Genomic DNA, 17,854 nt, shown 5'->3' with positions numbered 1-17,854 from the left:
GGAAGAGGTGCTCCTCACTTCCCAGATTGGGCAGCCGGTCAGAGGGGCTCCTCACATCCCACACGATGGGTGGCTAGGCAGAGACGCTCCTCATTTCCCGGACGGGGTGGCGGCCGGGCAGAGGCTGCAATCTCGGCACTTTGGGAGGCCAAGGCAGGCGGCTGGGAAGTGGAGGTTGTAGGGAGCTGAGATCACGCCACTGCACTCCAGCCTGGGCAACATTGAGCACTGAGTGAGCGAGACTCCGTCTGCAATCCCGGCACCTCGGGAGGCCGAGGCAGGCAGATCACTCGCGATCAGGAGCTGGAGACCAGCCCGGCCAACACGGCGAAACCCCGTCTCCACCAAAAAATGCAAAAACCAGTCAGGTGTGGCGGCGTGCGCCTGCAATCCCAGGCACTCTGCAGGCTGAGGCAGGAGAATCAGGCAGGGAGGTTGCAGTGAGCCGAGATGGCAGCAGTACAGTCCAGCCTCCGCTTTCACAACTTTGGTGGCATCAGAGGGAGACCGGGGAGAGGGAGAGGGAGACGAGGGAGAGCCCCCTTTTTGCTTTCTTTTGGATTATTTGAATTTTTCCTTAAATTTATTTATCTTACTTATTTATTTATTTTTTTGAGTGATTCTCCTGCCACAGCTCCCAAGTAGCTGGGACTGCAGGCATGTGCCACTACACCCAGCTAATTTTTTTGTATTTTTAGTAGAGACAGGGTTTCACCATATTGGCCAGGCTGGTCTTGAACTCTTGACCTCAAGTGATCCACCTGCCTCGGCCTCCCAAAGTGCTGGGATTACAGGCGTGAGCCACCATGCCCTGCCTTTTTCTAGAATTTATATATTGAGTTCTTGATTGTATCTTTTTATGTAGGCTTTTTAGTGGCTTCTCTAGGAATTACAATATACATACTTTTCAGTGTACTCACATTTAATATTTTGTAACTTCAAGTGGAATGTAGAAAACTTAACCACCATAAAAATAGAACTAGGGATGAGGTTAAAAAAGAGAGAGAAAAGAAATGTAATAAAGATTTAATAACACCGGTTTTTTTTTTTCTCTTTTTTTTTTTGAGACAGAGTCTCTCTTTCTGTTACCAGGCTGGAGTGCAGTGGCGTGATCTTGGCTCACTGCAACCTCCGCCTCCTGGGTTCAAGTGTTTCTCCTGCCTCAGCCTACTGAGTAGCTGGGATTACAGGTGCGCGCCACCATGCCCAGCTAATTTTTGTATTTTTAGTAGAGACAGGGTTTCACTGTGTTGGCCAGGATGGTCTCGATTTCTTGACCTTGTGATCCACCCTCCTCGGCCTCCCAAAGTGCTGGGATTACAGGCGTGAGCCACCGCGCCCGGCTAAGTCTTTAAATATTTTTTTGACATTGCACTTTTTCTCTTTTCCTTCTAGGATTTTAGTAACCCAAGTGTTAGTTTTGTTATTGTTTGGCAGGTTCCTGAGGCTTTATTTACTTCTTTAAATTTTTTTTTCCTGTTCTTCAGCTTCGAAAATTTCTATTCATCTGTCTTCAAATTCACTGGTTCTTTCCCCTGTTATTTCCATTCTGTTATTGAGTCTTTGTAGTGAATTTTAAATTTTGTTTATTATGTTTTTTAGTTCTAAAATTTTCTTTTTTTGTGTATGTCTTATACTTTGCTCCTGAAACTCTTATTCGTTTCAGGAGTGACCTTATTTCTTAGAGCATGGTTTTAGTAGCTACTTAAAATTTGTTTTATCATCCCAGCATATGTGTCCTCTTGATTGTCTTTTGTGAGATAATGGGATTTTCTGGTTCTTTATATGACAATTAATTTTGGATTGTATCTTGGACAGTTTGACTTACATTATATGATTCTGAATCTTGTTTAAATCCTGTGGAAAATATTGAAGTTTTTGCTTTAACAAGCAGTTGACCTAGTTAGGTTCAGTCCACAAATTCTAAGCAGCATTCTGTCGGCTCTGGTTCCATCATCAGTTCAGTTTTGTATCTTATCTGCTTATGTGCCTTTCTGTGTCCAGTCTGGGACCTGGCCAATGGTCAGGTCCCAAAGCCTTTGTACACTTTTAGAAGCAGGGCCATGCACACCCAGCTCACGAGTGGCCCCGGGAGTGCACATACAACTCGACGTTTTCATGGGCTCCTTCTTTTCTGTGATGTCCCTGACACGTTCTGCCTTCTAAGAACCTCCCTTTATCCCTTTCCTGTTGTCTGGCTAGAAAGTCAGGGCTTTAGATTCCCTATACTTCAGCACACTTCCTGTAGCTATGTCAGCCTCTGTGGCCAAGACTTCTCTTCTTCCTCTTGGGACTGCAGTTTCTCGTGTCAGAAAGTAGGATTCTTGGAGCTGCTGTCATTGCTGCTGTGGCTGCTCTGATGCTGCCTGGGAGTCGAAGGAGAGAAAGGAACAAAACAAAACAACCCAGGGGATTTCCTCCACTCTCTTTGATCCGTGAGAGCCCCCTTTCCTGTTCCTCAGACCAGAAATAGAGGGCCTGTCTTGGAACTTCTTCTTTGTGCATCTGGTGTGCAGTTTCAGCTTTTGAGTCCAGGCCAGGAGGTGCTGGACAAACCTGTCAGGAGTACGGAGGTACTGCGAGTTCTGGTTACTTTTCTCAGTCCGCCTGCTTCCAAGTCCTTGGATGCATTTGTCCATTGTTTTGAGTTGCATTCCATGGGAGAGACAGAAGAGTGTGCTTATTTCATCTTGACATACTTATTAGTATTTCATATCAAATCAAAGGATGATATTCTCTATTAATTTGCTGTTTTCCCTTTAGCAAGCACATTAGGAAAATAACAGTTTAACACCCGCCTTTGGTGGTTTCTGTCATAATTATTAATACTTGACTTTTTTTTTTTTTTTTTTTTTTTGAGACGGAGTCTCACTCTGTCCTTTGAGGCATTGTCCCCATAAACTTTTGGTAAAGCATCAATAATTTTATCTTTCATCCACACAAGCTTCACCATAAATTTGATGTTTATTCTTCCATTTTAGCAGAGTTCATGTTGCTCCAATAGGGGCTGTCTTCAAACTGATGTTTTCTCCTTCTTAGTGCCTCAGAGTAGATCCTGTTCAGATACGTTATAACAGGTTAATATGAGTTTATTTTGGTGTAAAAGTACTTTGAAATTCATGCATAGTTTTTTCATCATATGCATTTTCCATAGCTTTGAACACCCCCATGTAACTCTCCTCTTCCACAAACCAAACAATGAAAAAGCACCTTTGTGATGGAAGTTTATTTTGCAATAGGAACTCACAGTGATCTAAGCCCTGCTATTCATGAATATAATTCATTACTGGAGTCCAAGTTGCTTTTTGATTTTTGAAGTTCTCTTCTTCCCTTGCAGGTATAGAACAAGATGCAGTGAATACTTTTACCAAATATATATCTCCAGATGCTGCTAAACCAATACCAATTACAGAAGCAATGAGAAATGACATCATAGGTAAGCAGTGCTTGAAACTATGGCAAAAAAAAAAAATGACAAAAAATGCACAGAACTGACAATTTTGGTTACTGACTAAGATAATTTTTTCTTAACATGGAATTTAGCAGTTCCCTTCCTAATTTGTTTTCTGAGTATTTTTTATATCAGATTATAGCTCACTTTAAAAGTTTCTCGGCTGCATTCGGTGCCAGGGTCTTTGCCTGGGCCAGGTGGGCTGCAGTGTAGCGGGTGCTCAGGCCTGCCCGCTGCTGAGCAGCCGGGCCGGCGGGCGGCTACGCTAACCAGCACAGACCACCGGATGGACTGGCCGGCAGCCCCGCGCCAGTGCACGAAGTGGGCGGGACAGAAACTTCTGGGGTTGGAAGTCCAGTGAGGCTAAAAGCCGGTACCAAAGTCTCTAGGCATCAGGGCTGCAGCCCAAGAGTCTCACGACCAGTGGGCAACTGGATGGCCAGACAGGTGTCTCAGTGGTGGCCTCTCCGTCTCAGGGCTTCATCCCACTTCTCAGTGGGCCTGACGTCCCTGGGCACCCTGGATGTCTACCTGCATTAGCCAGAGCCATCACATGGCCTGTGACTTGCCGTTTTTTGCCAGTTGATTGTGCCACACACAGTGTCATTTCTGTGTCATTTGGCACAGCTGGAGGTGCAAGGAGGAGGGCAGCCTCATGTCCAGTCCCAGTTTCACGTAACTTTATTCTTCTGAATAAAGACAATTTGCTAACCTTAAAAAAAAAAAAAAGAAAAAAAGTTTTTCTTATATGTTGGACCCAAATTCTTAGGCTTTGACCTGAATAACAATGACAGCAAGATCAATAAATAGTACACATTTATTAAACACTCACTGTGTCCCAGACAATATTCCAAGCACTTTTTATGGATAGACTCATTTTAACTTCTAAAGAACTTTGTGGGATAAATACAGTTATTTTATAGATGAAGAAACTGAAGCCCAGAGAAGTTAAGTGCTTTGTCCAAGGTAACAGCTCAGATATGGCAGAGTCAGGATTTGAAACTAGACCCTCACATACCTTAACTGCTGTGCTGTGGCAGTGTTTTTCATACTGTAGGTTGGGACCAGCCTTCTCTTATGCCCTCACCCCCTGCCAAAAAAAAAAAAAAAAAAATATATATATATATAAAATATATATATATTAGTATATAAGCGTATATAGTATATATAGTATTATAGTATATAGTATATATATAGTATATATACTATATATACTAGTATATATAGTATATATATACTAGTATATATATACTATATATACTATAAATATAGTATATATATATAGTATATATATTAGTGTGTGTATATATATATACTAGAATAAAAAAATCAAAGTATCTCAGAGTAGTAAGGACAAACATTTCAGAAAAATGTTTTCATTATATATACATGTATGTATGTGTATGCTGATTCAACAAATATATTTCTTATAGGTTATAGCAAAATAGTTTGAAAGCTTTTACTGTGTTTTATCAGGAAGACCTTAGGTGAACGTATATTCACAGATAAAAGAGGTTATTTATTCATTCAATAAATATTACATTCTCATAAGTCCTAATATTATGTATTTTTATTCTTCAAAAAAGTTAGTATTTGTGATTTATGAAATAAGACATGTTCTTGCACTTTTAGCAGATCTGTCCCGATGTTGGGCTTCTTTAATCCTTAGTGTGGGTGCTTTGCACTCACTCACTGCTGGAGACAGCAAGACCCCTGTTAGTCTCAGCTGTGTTTCTTAAATTGGCCCACTGTACCTTCCAGTTAGCTATTCTGGGGTCCATGTCATGTTGGCTCCATTTTCCTTTTCTTTCTCCCACACAGATACCTATAACGGCTATAACATAGGCCTGGTGGCTGTTGGTGGCTTATCCCTATCTGCTTGTATTTAAGGGGTACTGTTTCACTGAGTTTTGCTGACAGATGTTATGAGATTTGAGGTTTTCTGTGTTGTTGCTCTATTTTTATGTGGGAATTTGCTACTATCATCATCCCTAGACCAGCTTTTCCTAGTAATACAACAGGGATGTTCTGACTGATTAGAGTTTGCCTGTTTGAAGAATTGGTTGGCTAGTGATTTTTTTTTGAGGGGAGTCTGTACCAGTTAATAGCCTGACTGGTGTGTGGATAAAAAGGAAGGAGTTTCAAGTCAAATAAAACACTTAAAATGAAACCACACTGCAACTCTCTTTCTTTTACTTAAGCTTAATCAAATTAATGATGATGTAATCCCATGAAGGAAAAGTCTTCTGAAGGATCAAGTTGATAACATTTTGTGATCAAGGAATTTGAGAAAACCTCTATCCCAGTGTCTATCATTATATATTTTAGGATGTTAATTACCTGTGTGGCTTTAGGCAAGTCATTTTTCCTCCTTGAGCCCCATTCTTAATCCTGTCCAAATTATTTGTCTCCTCTTGCAGTTGGACTATTTTAATATAGCTGTCCTTCAAGTGAGTTTTGTTCAAAGGAGCCTTCACTTTAGCTCTTACTGTGTACCCACTTTGCATAGTCTTGTTTTAAATGTAATCCTTGGATTTTTGGTGTTGCTAACTAATTACTGTTTTTATGTGAGGATTTAGAGTGATCCAGAATCTATACTTGCACTACCTCCTTCATCTTCCACAAATGTTTGAAGTGGTAGAATTTTTAAAAACTTTGAAGGTACAGCTGACAGAATTTGCTGATGGTTTGGAAGTGAGTGGTATGAGAGGGAAAAAAAGGAATAAAGCATGACTGCATTTTTTGTTTGTTTGTTTTTGAGACGGAGTCTCACTCTCGCCAGGCTGGAGTGCAGTGGCGTGATCTTGGCTCACAGCAACCTCCGCCTCCTGGGTTCAAGCGATTCCCCTGCCTCAGCCTCCCAAGTAGCTGGGACTACAGGCGCTCGCCACCACGCCTGGCTAATTTTTTTTTTGTATTTTAGTAGAAACAGGGTTTCACCGTGTTGGCCAGGATGGTCTCCATCTCCTGACCTCATGATCTACCCACCTTGGCCTCCCAAAGTGCTGAGGTTACAGGCGTGAGCCACCCCACCCGCCTGCATGACTCCATTTTTTAAAAAACTGAATACCTGGAATTGTAGTGTTGTCATTTATAAGATGAGAAAGACTGTGGGGGTAATGGCTTATGAGGAAAATCAGGAGTTTGGTTTTAGACATCCAAATGGTGAATGTCAAGTAGGTAATTGGACACCTACATTAGGATTTTATGGCAGAGGTCCGGGTTGGAGACACGTGTTTGGAAGTCATTAGCATATAGATGGATTTAGAGCCACAAGACTGGATAACATTACCATAGGAGTGAGTGTAATAAGGGAAGATGAGGTCTAAGGACTGAGTCCTGGGGCATGCCCTGACATTCTGGCAGATGAGGAAGAACTAGCAAAGGACACTTAGGCCGTCTTATGACAATGGTATATCAAGAAGTAGTTTTCTTCAGAAAGCCAAGTAAGACAAATGTTTTTGTGAGGAAATGAAGCTGAGGTAAGTAAGATGAATACTAGGAATTGAATGGATTTGACAACCTATTGTACACTGGTTATCTTAATTACAGTGGGCCATTTTAGACAAAACTTAATTGGAGGAGTCTTAAGAGAGAATAGGAGGAGTGGAACCAGCGAGTATTGACAACTTTTATGAGGCATGTTGCTCTAAAGATGATCTGGAAGGTGATGTTAATCAAGGTAGCCTGGGGGCAGTGGTGCACACCTGTAATCTCAGCACTTTGGCAGGCCAGGCAGGTGGATCACTTGAGCCCAGGAGTTTGAGACTAGCCTAGGCAACATAGCGAAACCCCATCTCTACCAAAAAATAATAATAATACAAAAATTCTTCAGGCATGGTGGTGCACACCTGTAGTCTCAGCTATTAGGAAGGCTGAGGTGGCAGGATCGCTTGAGCCCCAGGAGGTCACGGCCTCAGTGAGCCAAGATCATGCCACTGCACTCCAGCTTGGGTGACAGAGCCAGACACTGTCTCAAAAAAAAAAGGGGGGGAACAATGGTTTTTAATTTTGTTTTTTAGGTGAGATGTATTATAAGCATATAAAGTGTGTTATAGCATACAAACAGGTATATATATAACATGCAGTCCACACAGCTGATAGGAATGAGGCAGTAGTGAAGGAGAAGTTGATGTAGGAGAGGGGACAGTTGTTACAGGAAAGAAGTCTGGAGGCAGAAGGGATGAATTCCAGTGCTCACATAGAAGATTGCTTAGATGGGAGCAAGGACAATTTATCTAGAGTCACAGGAAAGAATGCAGTACATGGGTAGAGATGCAGGTGAGTTGAAAGATGTGAGAGATGGTGGAAATAATTTTCTGATTGCTTCTATATTCTCAAGGAAGCAGGAAGCAAAGTCCTCAGCAAAGAGAATAGAAGACGTGTTAAATATTTGAGAAAGGAGATGTACTGTAGAAAAAAAAAAACAACTCAGTTTCTCCTTCTGAACTCTCACAAAACAGAACCCTTCCATGACCCTAGTTGTGTGGGGTTTTTTCCCTGTCAGCTACCAATTCTGCAGATGATTGTTCAGTGAACACCAACTGGGTGTCCTCTAAGTCAGTTCAGTTCTCACACTGTTTACCTGGAGATAGCATCAGATCCCACAGATTGAGGACTCTGTCCCACAAGACTGCCTCCACTTCAGATGCCAGTCTCAAGTACAAGTTGTGGCCTGTGCTTCTGACTGACCTTCTATAAATTGGAGTTCCCACAGTCCCCTCCTTGGGTTCAATAAATTTGCTAGAGCAGCTCTCAGAACTCAGGGAAATGCTTTACTTATACTTACCCATTTATTATAAAGGATATTACAAAGGATACAGATTGAACAGGCAGATGGAAGAGATGCATGGGCAAGGTATGGGAGAGGGGCACAGAGCTTCCATGCCCTCTCCAGGTCATGCCACCCTCCAAAAACCTCTACAGATTTAGCTATTCAGAAGCCCCCCTCCCCATTCTGTCCTTTTGGGTTTTTTGTGGAGACTTCATTATATAGGCATGATTGATCATTGGCTATTGGTGATCAGCTCAACCTTCAGCCCCCTCATCCCGGGAGGTTGGTGGGTAGGGCTGAAAGTCCCAAACGTGTAATTCTGCCTTGGTCTTTCTGGTGATTAGCCCTCATCCTAAAGCTCTTTAGAGGCCACAGCCACAAGTCATCTCATTAGCATTCAAAAGAATCCAGAGATTCCATGAATTTTAGGCGCTGTATGCTAAGAAACTGGCTAAAGGCCAGTTGCAATGGCTCAGGCCTGTAATCCCAGCACTTTGGGAGGCTGAGGCAGGAGGATCGTTTCAGGCCATGAGATCAAAACCAGCCTGGTCAACATAGTGAGACCCCCTTACAAAAAATTTAAAAATTGGCCAGGCGTAATAGCTCTTGTCTGTAGTCCCAGCTACTCAGAAGGCTGAGGATCACTGAGCCCTGGAGTTGAAGGCAGCAGTGAGCCATGATCGTGCCACTGACTCCGGCTTGGGTGACAGAGTGAGACCTTGTCTCAGAAGAAAAAGGAAAAAAAAAAACTGGGCAAAGACTAAATAACATATTTCACAGTATCACAGATTTGTATTGTCTAGGAAAGTGAATGTAAACAGACCAGGACACTAGTATGATCCCTGGGTTTCATGAAGGTCCCACTAAAGTCATGAACACAAAGTGAGACTAGGCATCATGTTATATGGTTTTTCCAGCCATGTTTAACAGCTAGCTAAATAGCTAATTGTTTCACTGCAGTTTATTTTAGCAGTTCCTTATTTTAGCACATTTCATGTTTTAAAATTTCTACCAATAACATTTTAATAAACTTTTTTACAGATAACTTCACAAATCCATAATTTTTTAAGTTACAATCCCAGAAATAGAATTGCTCATTGAAAGGGTATGTTCATTTTTAAAGTTATGCTAGAAACTGCCAAATTGCCTTCAGAAAAAGGTGTTTGTATCCCCACTAACACTAGTGTCAGTTTTCTTGTGCCCTTGCTCAAGTATACATATTATTAAAAACAATGTTGGGCCAGTTTACTAGATAAAAGGTGTAGTGCCTCCTTATTCTAATCTATTTGATTACTAGTGAGTATGTATGTCTTTTCACGTTGGTCATTTTATGTTTGTTCCTTTGTGGATTGTCATGTCCTTTGCTCATTTTTCTTTTGGGACATTTCTTAGTAGTTTATAAGAGCTCTTGGTATTTTAATGATAGTAATCTTTTAACTGTCATGCATGCTGCAAATCTTTTTTCTGTTTGTTTGCCTTTGTATTTTGTTTTTGGAGGGTTTCTGTGTATAGGAATTAAATTTTATGTTGTTAAATCTTTTGATTTCTGCTTTTGCATATGTACTTCAAAAGACTTTCTACTTTAAGATCAAGTGTTACCTGTATTTTCTTTTAGTTCTATTTAAAACCTCTTAATTTATATGCCTATGCTGTTAACTCCCAAGTTGATTCACAAGTGTGTATACATAGTTTGAATTTAGTGGCAATTTAATTATTTACAACTTCTTTTGCAGCAAGGATTTGTGGAGAAGATGGACAGGTGGATCCCAACTGTTTCGTTTTGGCACAGTCCATAGTCTTTAGTGCAATGGAGCAAGAGTAAGTTAGTTCATATTTTCACATTGTGCATCCTAGGGAATTTGGGTTCATTGTTAGGAATGGGCTTCACTCAGCTAAAAACAAAGTATTTTTGAGAATTTAAATATTTTGGATATTTACAAGATCATATAAAGCATACTCTATCTTGGTTAACAGTTTCTTTTAAATATAAATTATGTGAACTCTTAAAATTTTCATTTTCATTTTCAATGTTAATATTTCCTAAGTTAAAATAATTTGTTTTTAGTTCTGAAATCATTTGGGGAGTGATTGAGTCTGTAGTGATTATGACTATTAGAATTGGTTTATTTATTTAAATAATGCATGTCTTCAGATGGCTCTCCTAATTTGTTAGTTAGGCTTTAAGCTAAATGGATGCTATATAACTAAATCCACATAGATTTGTTGAAATGGCTCCAGAGGTTTTTTAGATTTATTACTGCTATGTGCCCTTAAAAAAAATCTATTCATTCTTTCACTTAACATTTATCAGAAGAGTGCTCTGTGTAAGACGTGTTTAGGCATAGTGCCAGTCTTGAAGGAAGTTACAGCCTAATAAAAGACATAGGGCATGTTGTTTGGTTACTGTAATATGAAGTGGCATGTGTTAAATGTCAAGGGAGAACTACAAAGTCATAAAAAGGTGGGAGAGATTACATACAGGTAAAGGAATCAGGAATGACACCATGCGGAGTAAGGTAGTGTTGACCTAGGCCTTTAAGATACAATAGGGACAGTATGGAAAGAGTATATTTTTCCCACTTAAACTCTTTCCTTGGTCGTTCCCTCAAATTTTCCCTTTTGTCCATGTGCAGGCACTTTAGTGAGTTTCTGCGAAGTCACCATTTCTGTAAATACCAGATTGAAGTGCTGACCAGTGGAACTGTTTACCTGGCTGACATTCTCTTCTGTGAGTCAGCCCTCTTTTATTTCTCTGAGGTAAAGTCTGCATTTCTTTTCACACTCTATTCGAGCATTCCAGCCTCTAACTATCAATGCTGGGGCCCTGTCTATAGGAATTAACACAGAAGAGCCAAGTCATTTCCAAAAAGATGTATCATTGTTTCAAGTTGTTTCTGATGGCAAGAGTAATTTAATAATATATTAGAGAGAACATGAAAATTCAATGTATTAAATAACTCTAATTTTGAGAAACCCAATTAAACTACTGCATGTAAGAGAGGGCATGTTTTTAATTATTTGGAGCTATTTTAAAACCACAGAATTTGAAACTTGCTTCCAGTGCATAAATTGCAGACCAGACTTCAGAAGAGAAAAAAAGTAGTAAATTTTTTCTTATGCTCATCATTTTTACTTTAGTCACTTGATAGGATTGCCCAGTGAAGAAGCATTTGCAACAGACAATGAGTATATTAATCTTTTTGAGGCATACAGTTTAGTATAATGCTCTTTGTTAGGCTTCAACAAGTGAAATTATTTTGTTGGAAAGCAAATGACTATTAAGTAGAAAGAGGATTCCCAGTCTCACAAAGCAGTAATTTAGACACTCGATTCTGCCTCTTTACAAGAATACAGGTACTCAGTTGATTTGTTTTCTCACTCCCTTTCTTTGCTATAAGTTTATATCAACAATTTGTTTAGGATAACATGTCCTCATGGAATGGTGGAAATGATCAGATATAAAATATTTGGTTTGGTTAGTTTACTCTTTATATGTTTGCTGGCGAGGAACCACAAATCCAGTTTAGTATAATTTTTACTCTAGTTCACTAAAAATTTGCATCCAGCTGTGTAGTGTTTGTTTCTTGTTAACTTTTTTTTTCGTCTAAAAGAATACTTTAAAACTTTTCAATCTCAAATGACTGTAACTTGCTGACAGGTGTTAACAGGAGAAGTAGATCTTTTTGTTTTTTGCTTATGACCTGTATTTTAATATTTGAGCTTATAGATTAGAGATTGTGAGAGAAATCTGTTTATAGTCTTATTTTCCCTTGTGTATTTTTTCTTCCTAGTACATGGAAAAAGAGGATGCAGTGAATATCTTACAATTCTGGTTGGCAGCAGATAACTTCCAGTCTCAGCTTGCTGCCAAAAAGGGCCAATATGATGGACAGGAGGCACAGAATGATGCCATGATTTTATATGACAAGTGAGTTATATTGATAGATGCATTCAGCAGATACTTACTGAACATTTGATATGTTTTGTGGAAATAAAGATGAATAAACTCAGTCTCTGTTGTTAAGGAGCTCACAGGAGGCAGCATAAAAGCTGCTTTTATATGGTGTTTGTAAAGCTTTGGGGGTTCTTAGAACAAAAGTTTCTGCTGGGAAAGGGGAGGTGTATGTGGGGTAAACAGGATGGCAATGGTGGTGTTCAAGGAGTGTTTCCCAGAAGAGAGATTTTGTTTGGATCCCAAAGAAAGAAGGGAATTTTGCTACCCAGGGAAGGCAGAAAACAACATTCTAGGCAAAGGCATTGGCACAAAAGCCATGGAAACGTAGGGGAAAGTGGCACTTTCAAGAAACTTGAGTTTAGATAATCAAAGGGGTGGGGAATAAATATGAGGATGCTGGTACTAATTGGAATAGATTGTAAGGGACCTTGAATGCCTATTTATGGGTATATTATACTTTCTGTATAAATCTGCTCAGCCACGTTGTTAATTAGTTTTTTATTAGTTTTCACTGAAAATGAGAGGATGGAAACATCATACAGTAAACAAAATTGAAAATATCTGGTCAGGCAGATGATGAGCTTGTGGCCAGCTCTGTAACGTATGGTATTCTTTTCATTTAACTTTTCTTACTCTGTAAAAAAAGTAATTCGTGGTCGGGCACGGTGGCTCACTCCTGTAATCGCAACACTTTGAGAGGCAGAGGCAGGTGAATCGCTTGAGCCCAGGAATTTGAGACCAGCCTGGGCAACATGGCAAAACCCGCCTTTACTAAAAATACAAAAATTAGCTGAGCGTGATGGCATGCGCCTGTTGTCCTAGCTACTTAGGGGCCTGAGGCAGAAGGATCACCTGAGCCTTGGGAGGTTGAGGCTGCAGTGAGCTGTGATCCACTGAACTCCACCCTGGGCAGGGCAGTAGAGTGAGACCCTGTCTCCAAAAAAAAAAAAAAAAACAACAAAGGTAATTTGTTATTTGTATCCTTAAGCAAATGCTAAAGGGGTAACTTGGGGATAGAGAAAAGTCCACAGATGTTAGGGTTTGAAGACACTAATAGTATCTAGGCCAGTGGTTCCTGAACATTAGTCTGTGGGCTCTTGCTGGGCTGTCTGCATAGGAATCACCTGAGAGCTTATTAAAAATAGGTTTTCAGGCTGGTTGCGGTGTCTCACGCCTATAATCCCAGCACTTTGGGAGGCTGAGGCAGGCGGATTACTTGAGGTCAGGCGTTCAAGACCAGCCTGGCCAACATGGTAAAACCCCGTCTCTACTAAAAATACAAGAATTAGCCAGGCATGATGGCACACACCTGTAATCCCAGCTACTCAGGAGGCTGAGGAAGGAGAATTGCTCGAGCCCGGGAGGTGGAGGTTGCAGTGAGCGGAGATCATGCCACTGCACTCCAGCCTGGCTGACAGAGGGAGACTCTGTCTCAGAAAAAAAAAAAAAAATAGGTTTTCAGTCTGGGTACCAGTGGCTCACACCTGTAATCCCAGCACTTTGGGAGGCCAAGGCAGGCAGATCACTTGAGGTCAGGAGTTTGAGAACTGCCTGGCCAACATAGTGAAACCTTGTCTCTACTAGAAACTACAAAAAATTAACTGGGCGTTTTGACGGGTACCTATAATCCCAGCTACTAGGGAGGCTGAGGCAGGAGAATTGCTTGAACCCGGGAGGCAGAGGACTGTACCTCAAAAAAAAAAAAAAGGTTTCCAGTCCCCCTGTCTCAGAAATTCTGATTCTGCAGGTTTGAGGTGTGACCAGGAATCTTTATTTTTAGAAGACATACCAGATAATTCTGATAAATAGCCAGTTTAGGGATGTAGTCTAATTTTCCTATTTTGGTAAGGAAAATAAGGCCCAGAGAGGTAATGATTTTCTCAAAGTCACAGAACAAGTTAGTGGCAGAATTTGGACTGGAATGCAGTTCTTAATGTTCTGTCCAGTGTTTATTCTGGTATAGTATGTTTGTAGAAGGTATTACGTAAGAAACATTGTTATATAGATGTTGAGATAGGAAGAGTTTACATTTAGAAATTTGGTCTAAAATGCCTGAACATTCAAGTTGTGGAGGAGTATTGACCAACTTACTCAATACAACATAGGAGATTCACATTTTGTTATAAAAATGCTGATTTAAAAGGAGAGTTTTCTTTTTTTTCTTCTTTTTTATTTTTTGAGATGGAGTCTTGCTCTGTCACCCCGGCTAGAGTGCAGTGACACGATCTCAGCTCACTGCAACCTCCACCTCCTGGGTTCAAGCGGTTCTCCTGCCTCAGCCTCCTGAGTAGCTGGGATTACAGGTGGGGGCCACCACGCCCAGCTAATTTTTGTATTTTTAGTAGAGACAGGGTTTCACCATGTTGGCCAGGCCGGTCTTGAACTCCTGACCTCAAGTGATCCACCCACCTCTGCCTCCCAAAGTGCTGGGATTATAGGCGTGAGCCACTGTGCCCAGCCTACTTGTTTTTGTATCATATATATGCATCATCATAATCATGCATTATCAACCTTTGTATTTCTGTCAGGACATAGAAACCATTAGAGTGCTTGGAAGAGAGCCTTTTTTTTTTCTCGCATTTAATGCTTTTTTTGGTATTCATTTCATAATCAGCTTACCAAAACATTACCTGCATTATACCCCATCAAGGTAGAAATCTTTGTGTTATCAATATTGGTTACTCCCTTTCCACACCGAGTCATCAGTAAGTCCTGTTCTATCCAAATAGATCATATGCATCTAGCTCACCCCTCAGTGCTGTTTTGTTTTGAATTTGTACATGTTTACTCCTGATGCCTTGTAGTTATGATGATGTGTTCTTATTTTATTCTGTGCATACAAGTTCTCAGCTCGCTTTTTAGGGAAAATGACCATGTCTTCCTTTCCTATAAATTCCTTTCTATCTATCAAGTCCTCAACAGAGAATAGGTACCCATAAATATGTGATTGTTAGTTTCTTTGCCTCAGTTGTAGTCTGATCCTTACAGCTTTTAAACAACAGTAGAGTTCACCGTCAAGAACTAAGGATGGTTGGCAGGCAGATAGAAAGGTAGCAAGTTGACCCAACTATCTCTGGGGAAGTGGGAACAAAGAAAGCTTACATCAGCACTGTCATCACATAGCTCTATAGTTCTAGGCCTGCAGGCTCAATCAAGTAGCCTTGTATAAGATTCTCTGGAGGAGGTGCCGAAAGTTGCTTATACTTGCTATGGAATTTGATTTTACTTCGGATATCTTTTTACCATAGGTACTTCTCCCTCCAAGCCACACATCCTCTTGGATTTGATGATGTTGTACGATTAGAAATTGAATCCAATATCTGCAGGGAAGGTGGGCCACTTCCCAACTGTTTCACAACTCCATTACGTCAGGCCTGGACAACCATGGAGAAGGTAACCCAGAACTTCAAACGTATTAAACTACAAGAAGTTTTATTGGTAGAACTCATAAAATATAAGGTGGGAAAACCAAGCAGAATAGCACAGTGGAAATTGAAGCAGTCCAGCAAAGTGATTAAGAGCAGAGGCCTTGAGTCTGGCCTGGTATGTACAGTCACATGCCACATAACATTTTAGTCAACAGTGGACTGCATGTACGATGGTCCTGTACGATTATAATGGATCAAAGCTGGCAGTGCAATAATAACAAAAGTTAGAAAAAATAAATTTTCATAAGTAAAAAAGAAAAAAGAAAAACTAAAAAGATAAAAGAATAACCAAGAACAAAACAAAAAAAATTATAATGGAGCTGAAAAATCTCTGTTGCCTCATATTTACTGTACTATACTTTTAATCATTATTTTAGAGTGCTCCTTCTACTTACTAAGAAAACAGTTAACTGTAAAACAGCTTCAGACAGGTCCTTCAGGAGGTTTCCAGAAGGAGGCATTGTTATCAAAGGAGATGACAGCTCCATGCGTGTTACTGCCCCTGAAGACCTTCCAGTGGTACAAGATGTGGAGGTGAAGGAAAGTGTTATTGATGATCCTGACCCTGCGTAGGCTTAGGCTAATGTGGGTGTTTGTCTTAGTTTTTAACAAATTTAAAAAGAAAAAAAAAAATTAAAAATAGAAAAAAAGCTTATAAAATAAGGATATAATGAAAATATTTTTGTACAGCTGTATATGTTTGTGTTTTAAGCTGTTATGACAACAGAGTCAAAAAGCTAAAAAAAGTAAAACAGTTAAAAAGTTACAGTAAGCTAATTTATTATTAAAGAAAAAAATTTTAAATAAATTTAGTGTAGCCTAAGTGTACAGTGTAAGTCTACAGTAGTGTACAATAATGTGCTAGGCCTTCACATTCACTTACCACTCACTCGCTGACTCACCCAGAGCAACTTCCAGTCTTGCAAGCTCCATTCATGGTAAGTGCCCTATACAGATGTACCATTTTTTATCTTTTATACTGTATTTTTACTGTGCCTTTTCTGTATTTGTGTTTAAATACACAAATTCTTACCATTGGAATAGTAGCCTACGATATTCATTATAGTAACATGTGATACAGGTTTGTAGCCCAAAAGCAATAGGTTGTACCATATAGCCAAGGGGTGTAGTAGGCCATACCATCTAGGTTTGTATAAGTACACTCTGTGATGTTAGCACAATGGCAAGCAGCCTAACGGAAATTCTGTTTATTGATTGATTGATTGATTGATTGAGACAGAGTTTCACTCCATTGTCCAGGCTGGAGTGCAGTTGCACAGTCTTGGCACACTGCAACTTCTGCCTCCCAGGTTCAACCAATTATCCTGCCTCATCCTCCCAAGTAGCTGGGATTACAGGCAGGCACCACCATACCTGGCTAATTTTTGTATTTTAGTAGAGACAGGGTTTCACCATTTTGGCCAGGCTGTTCTCGAACTCCTGACCTTAAGTGATCTGCCTGCTTTGGCCTCCGAAAGTGCTGGGATTACAGGCATGAGCTACCATGCCTGGGCAGTAACTGAAATTCTCTAATGCCATTTTCCTTATCTGTAAAGTGACAATAATATGCATGTTTACCTCAAAGTTACTTTGATGATTAAAGTAAGGTAATGTATATAAAATACATATTAACATAGTACCTGACACATGGTAAGCATCAAAAAATGTTAACTACTTTTATTACTATTATTATTACGTATTTTTAAATAATTAGAGAGCAGTATCAAAAATTAGCTGGGCGTAGTGGCATGCACCTATAGTTCCAGCTACTCAGGAGGCTGAAGCTGGAGGATTGCATGAGCCTGGGAATTAAAGGCTGCAGTGAGCCGTGTTCATGCCCCTGCACTCCAGCCTTGGTGACAGAGCAAGACCCTGTCTCGAACAATTAAAGAAGGCATTATGCCACAACGTTAGCTTAGAAATGATCCAAATATATCACCAGTAACTGTCAACAGGATTGGAACCCTAGTTTTGGGTATTATGATCACTAGGTATTATTAATAGCTTATTAATAATAAAGCGTTGGCTAGGCACGGCGACTCACATCTGTAATCCCAGCACTTTGGGAGGCCGAGGTGGGTGGATCACCTGAGGTCAGGAGTTTGAGACCAGCCTGACCAACATGGAGAAACCCCATCTCTACTAAAAATACAAAATTAGCCAGGCGTGGTGGTGCATGCCTGTAATCCCAGCTACTTAGGAGGCTGAGGCAGGAAAATCGCTTGAACCCGGGAGGCAGAGGTTGC

The 17,854-nt window shown here is 40.3% G+C and overlaps 1 protein-coding gene across 4 annotated transcripts in view; it reads left to right on the top strand.

Annotated features, from left to right (window-relative positions):
• AKAP10 (A-kinase anchoring protein 10) overlaps positions 1-17,854 on the top strand; it is an 85,920-nt gene that overhangs the window by 29,268 nt on the left and 38,798 nt on the right. For all 4 annotated transcript variants that reach the window (XR_004667220.3, XM_003807285.5, XM_008959376.4 and 1 more), the window contains exons 5-9: positions 3,338-3,436; positions 9,959-10,043; positions 10,859-10,982; positions 12,017-12,153; positions 15,429-15,573. Coding sequence is in view for 3 of the 4 variants with exons in the window: in XM_003807285.5 (XP_003807333.1) it covers positions 3,338-3,436; positions 9,959-10,043; positions 10,859-10,982; positions 12,017-12,153; positions 15,429-15,573 (590 nt within the window). In the remaining variant the exon portion in view is untranslated. The remainder of the gene's footprint in view (positions 1-3,337; positions 3,437-9,958; positions 10,044-10,858; positions 10,983-12,016; positions 12,154-15,428; positions 15,574-17,854) is intronic.

The sequence above is a fragment of the Pan paniscus genome, chromosome 19 (assembly GCF_029289425.2).
Source record: "Pan paniscus chromosome 19, NHGRI_mPanPan1-v2.0_pri, whole genome shotgun sequence".
Classification (NCBI taxonomy): Eukaryota; Metazoa; Chordata; class Mammalia; order Primates; family Hominidae; genus Pan; species Pan paniscus.
Note: the sequence above shows the minus strand (reverse complement) of the source record. Positions and strands in the feature narration are given on the sequence as shown.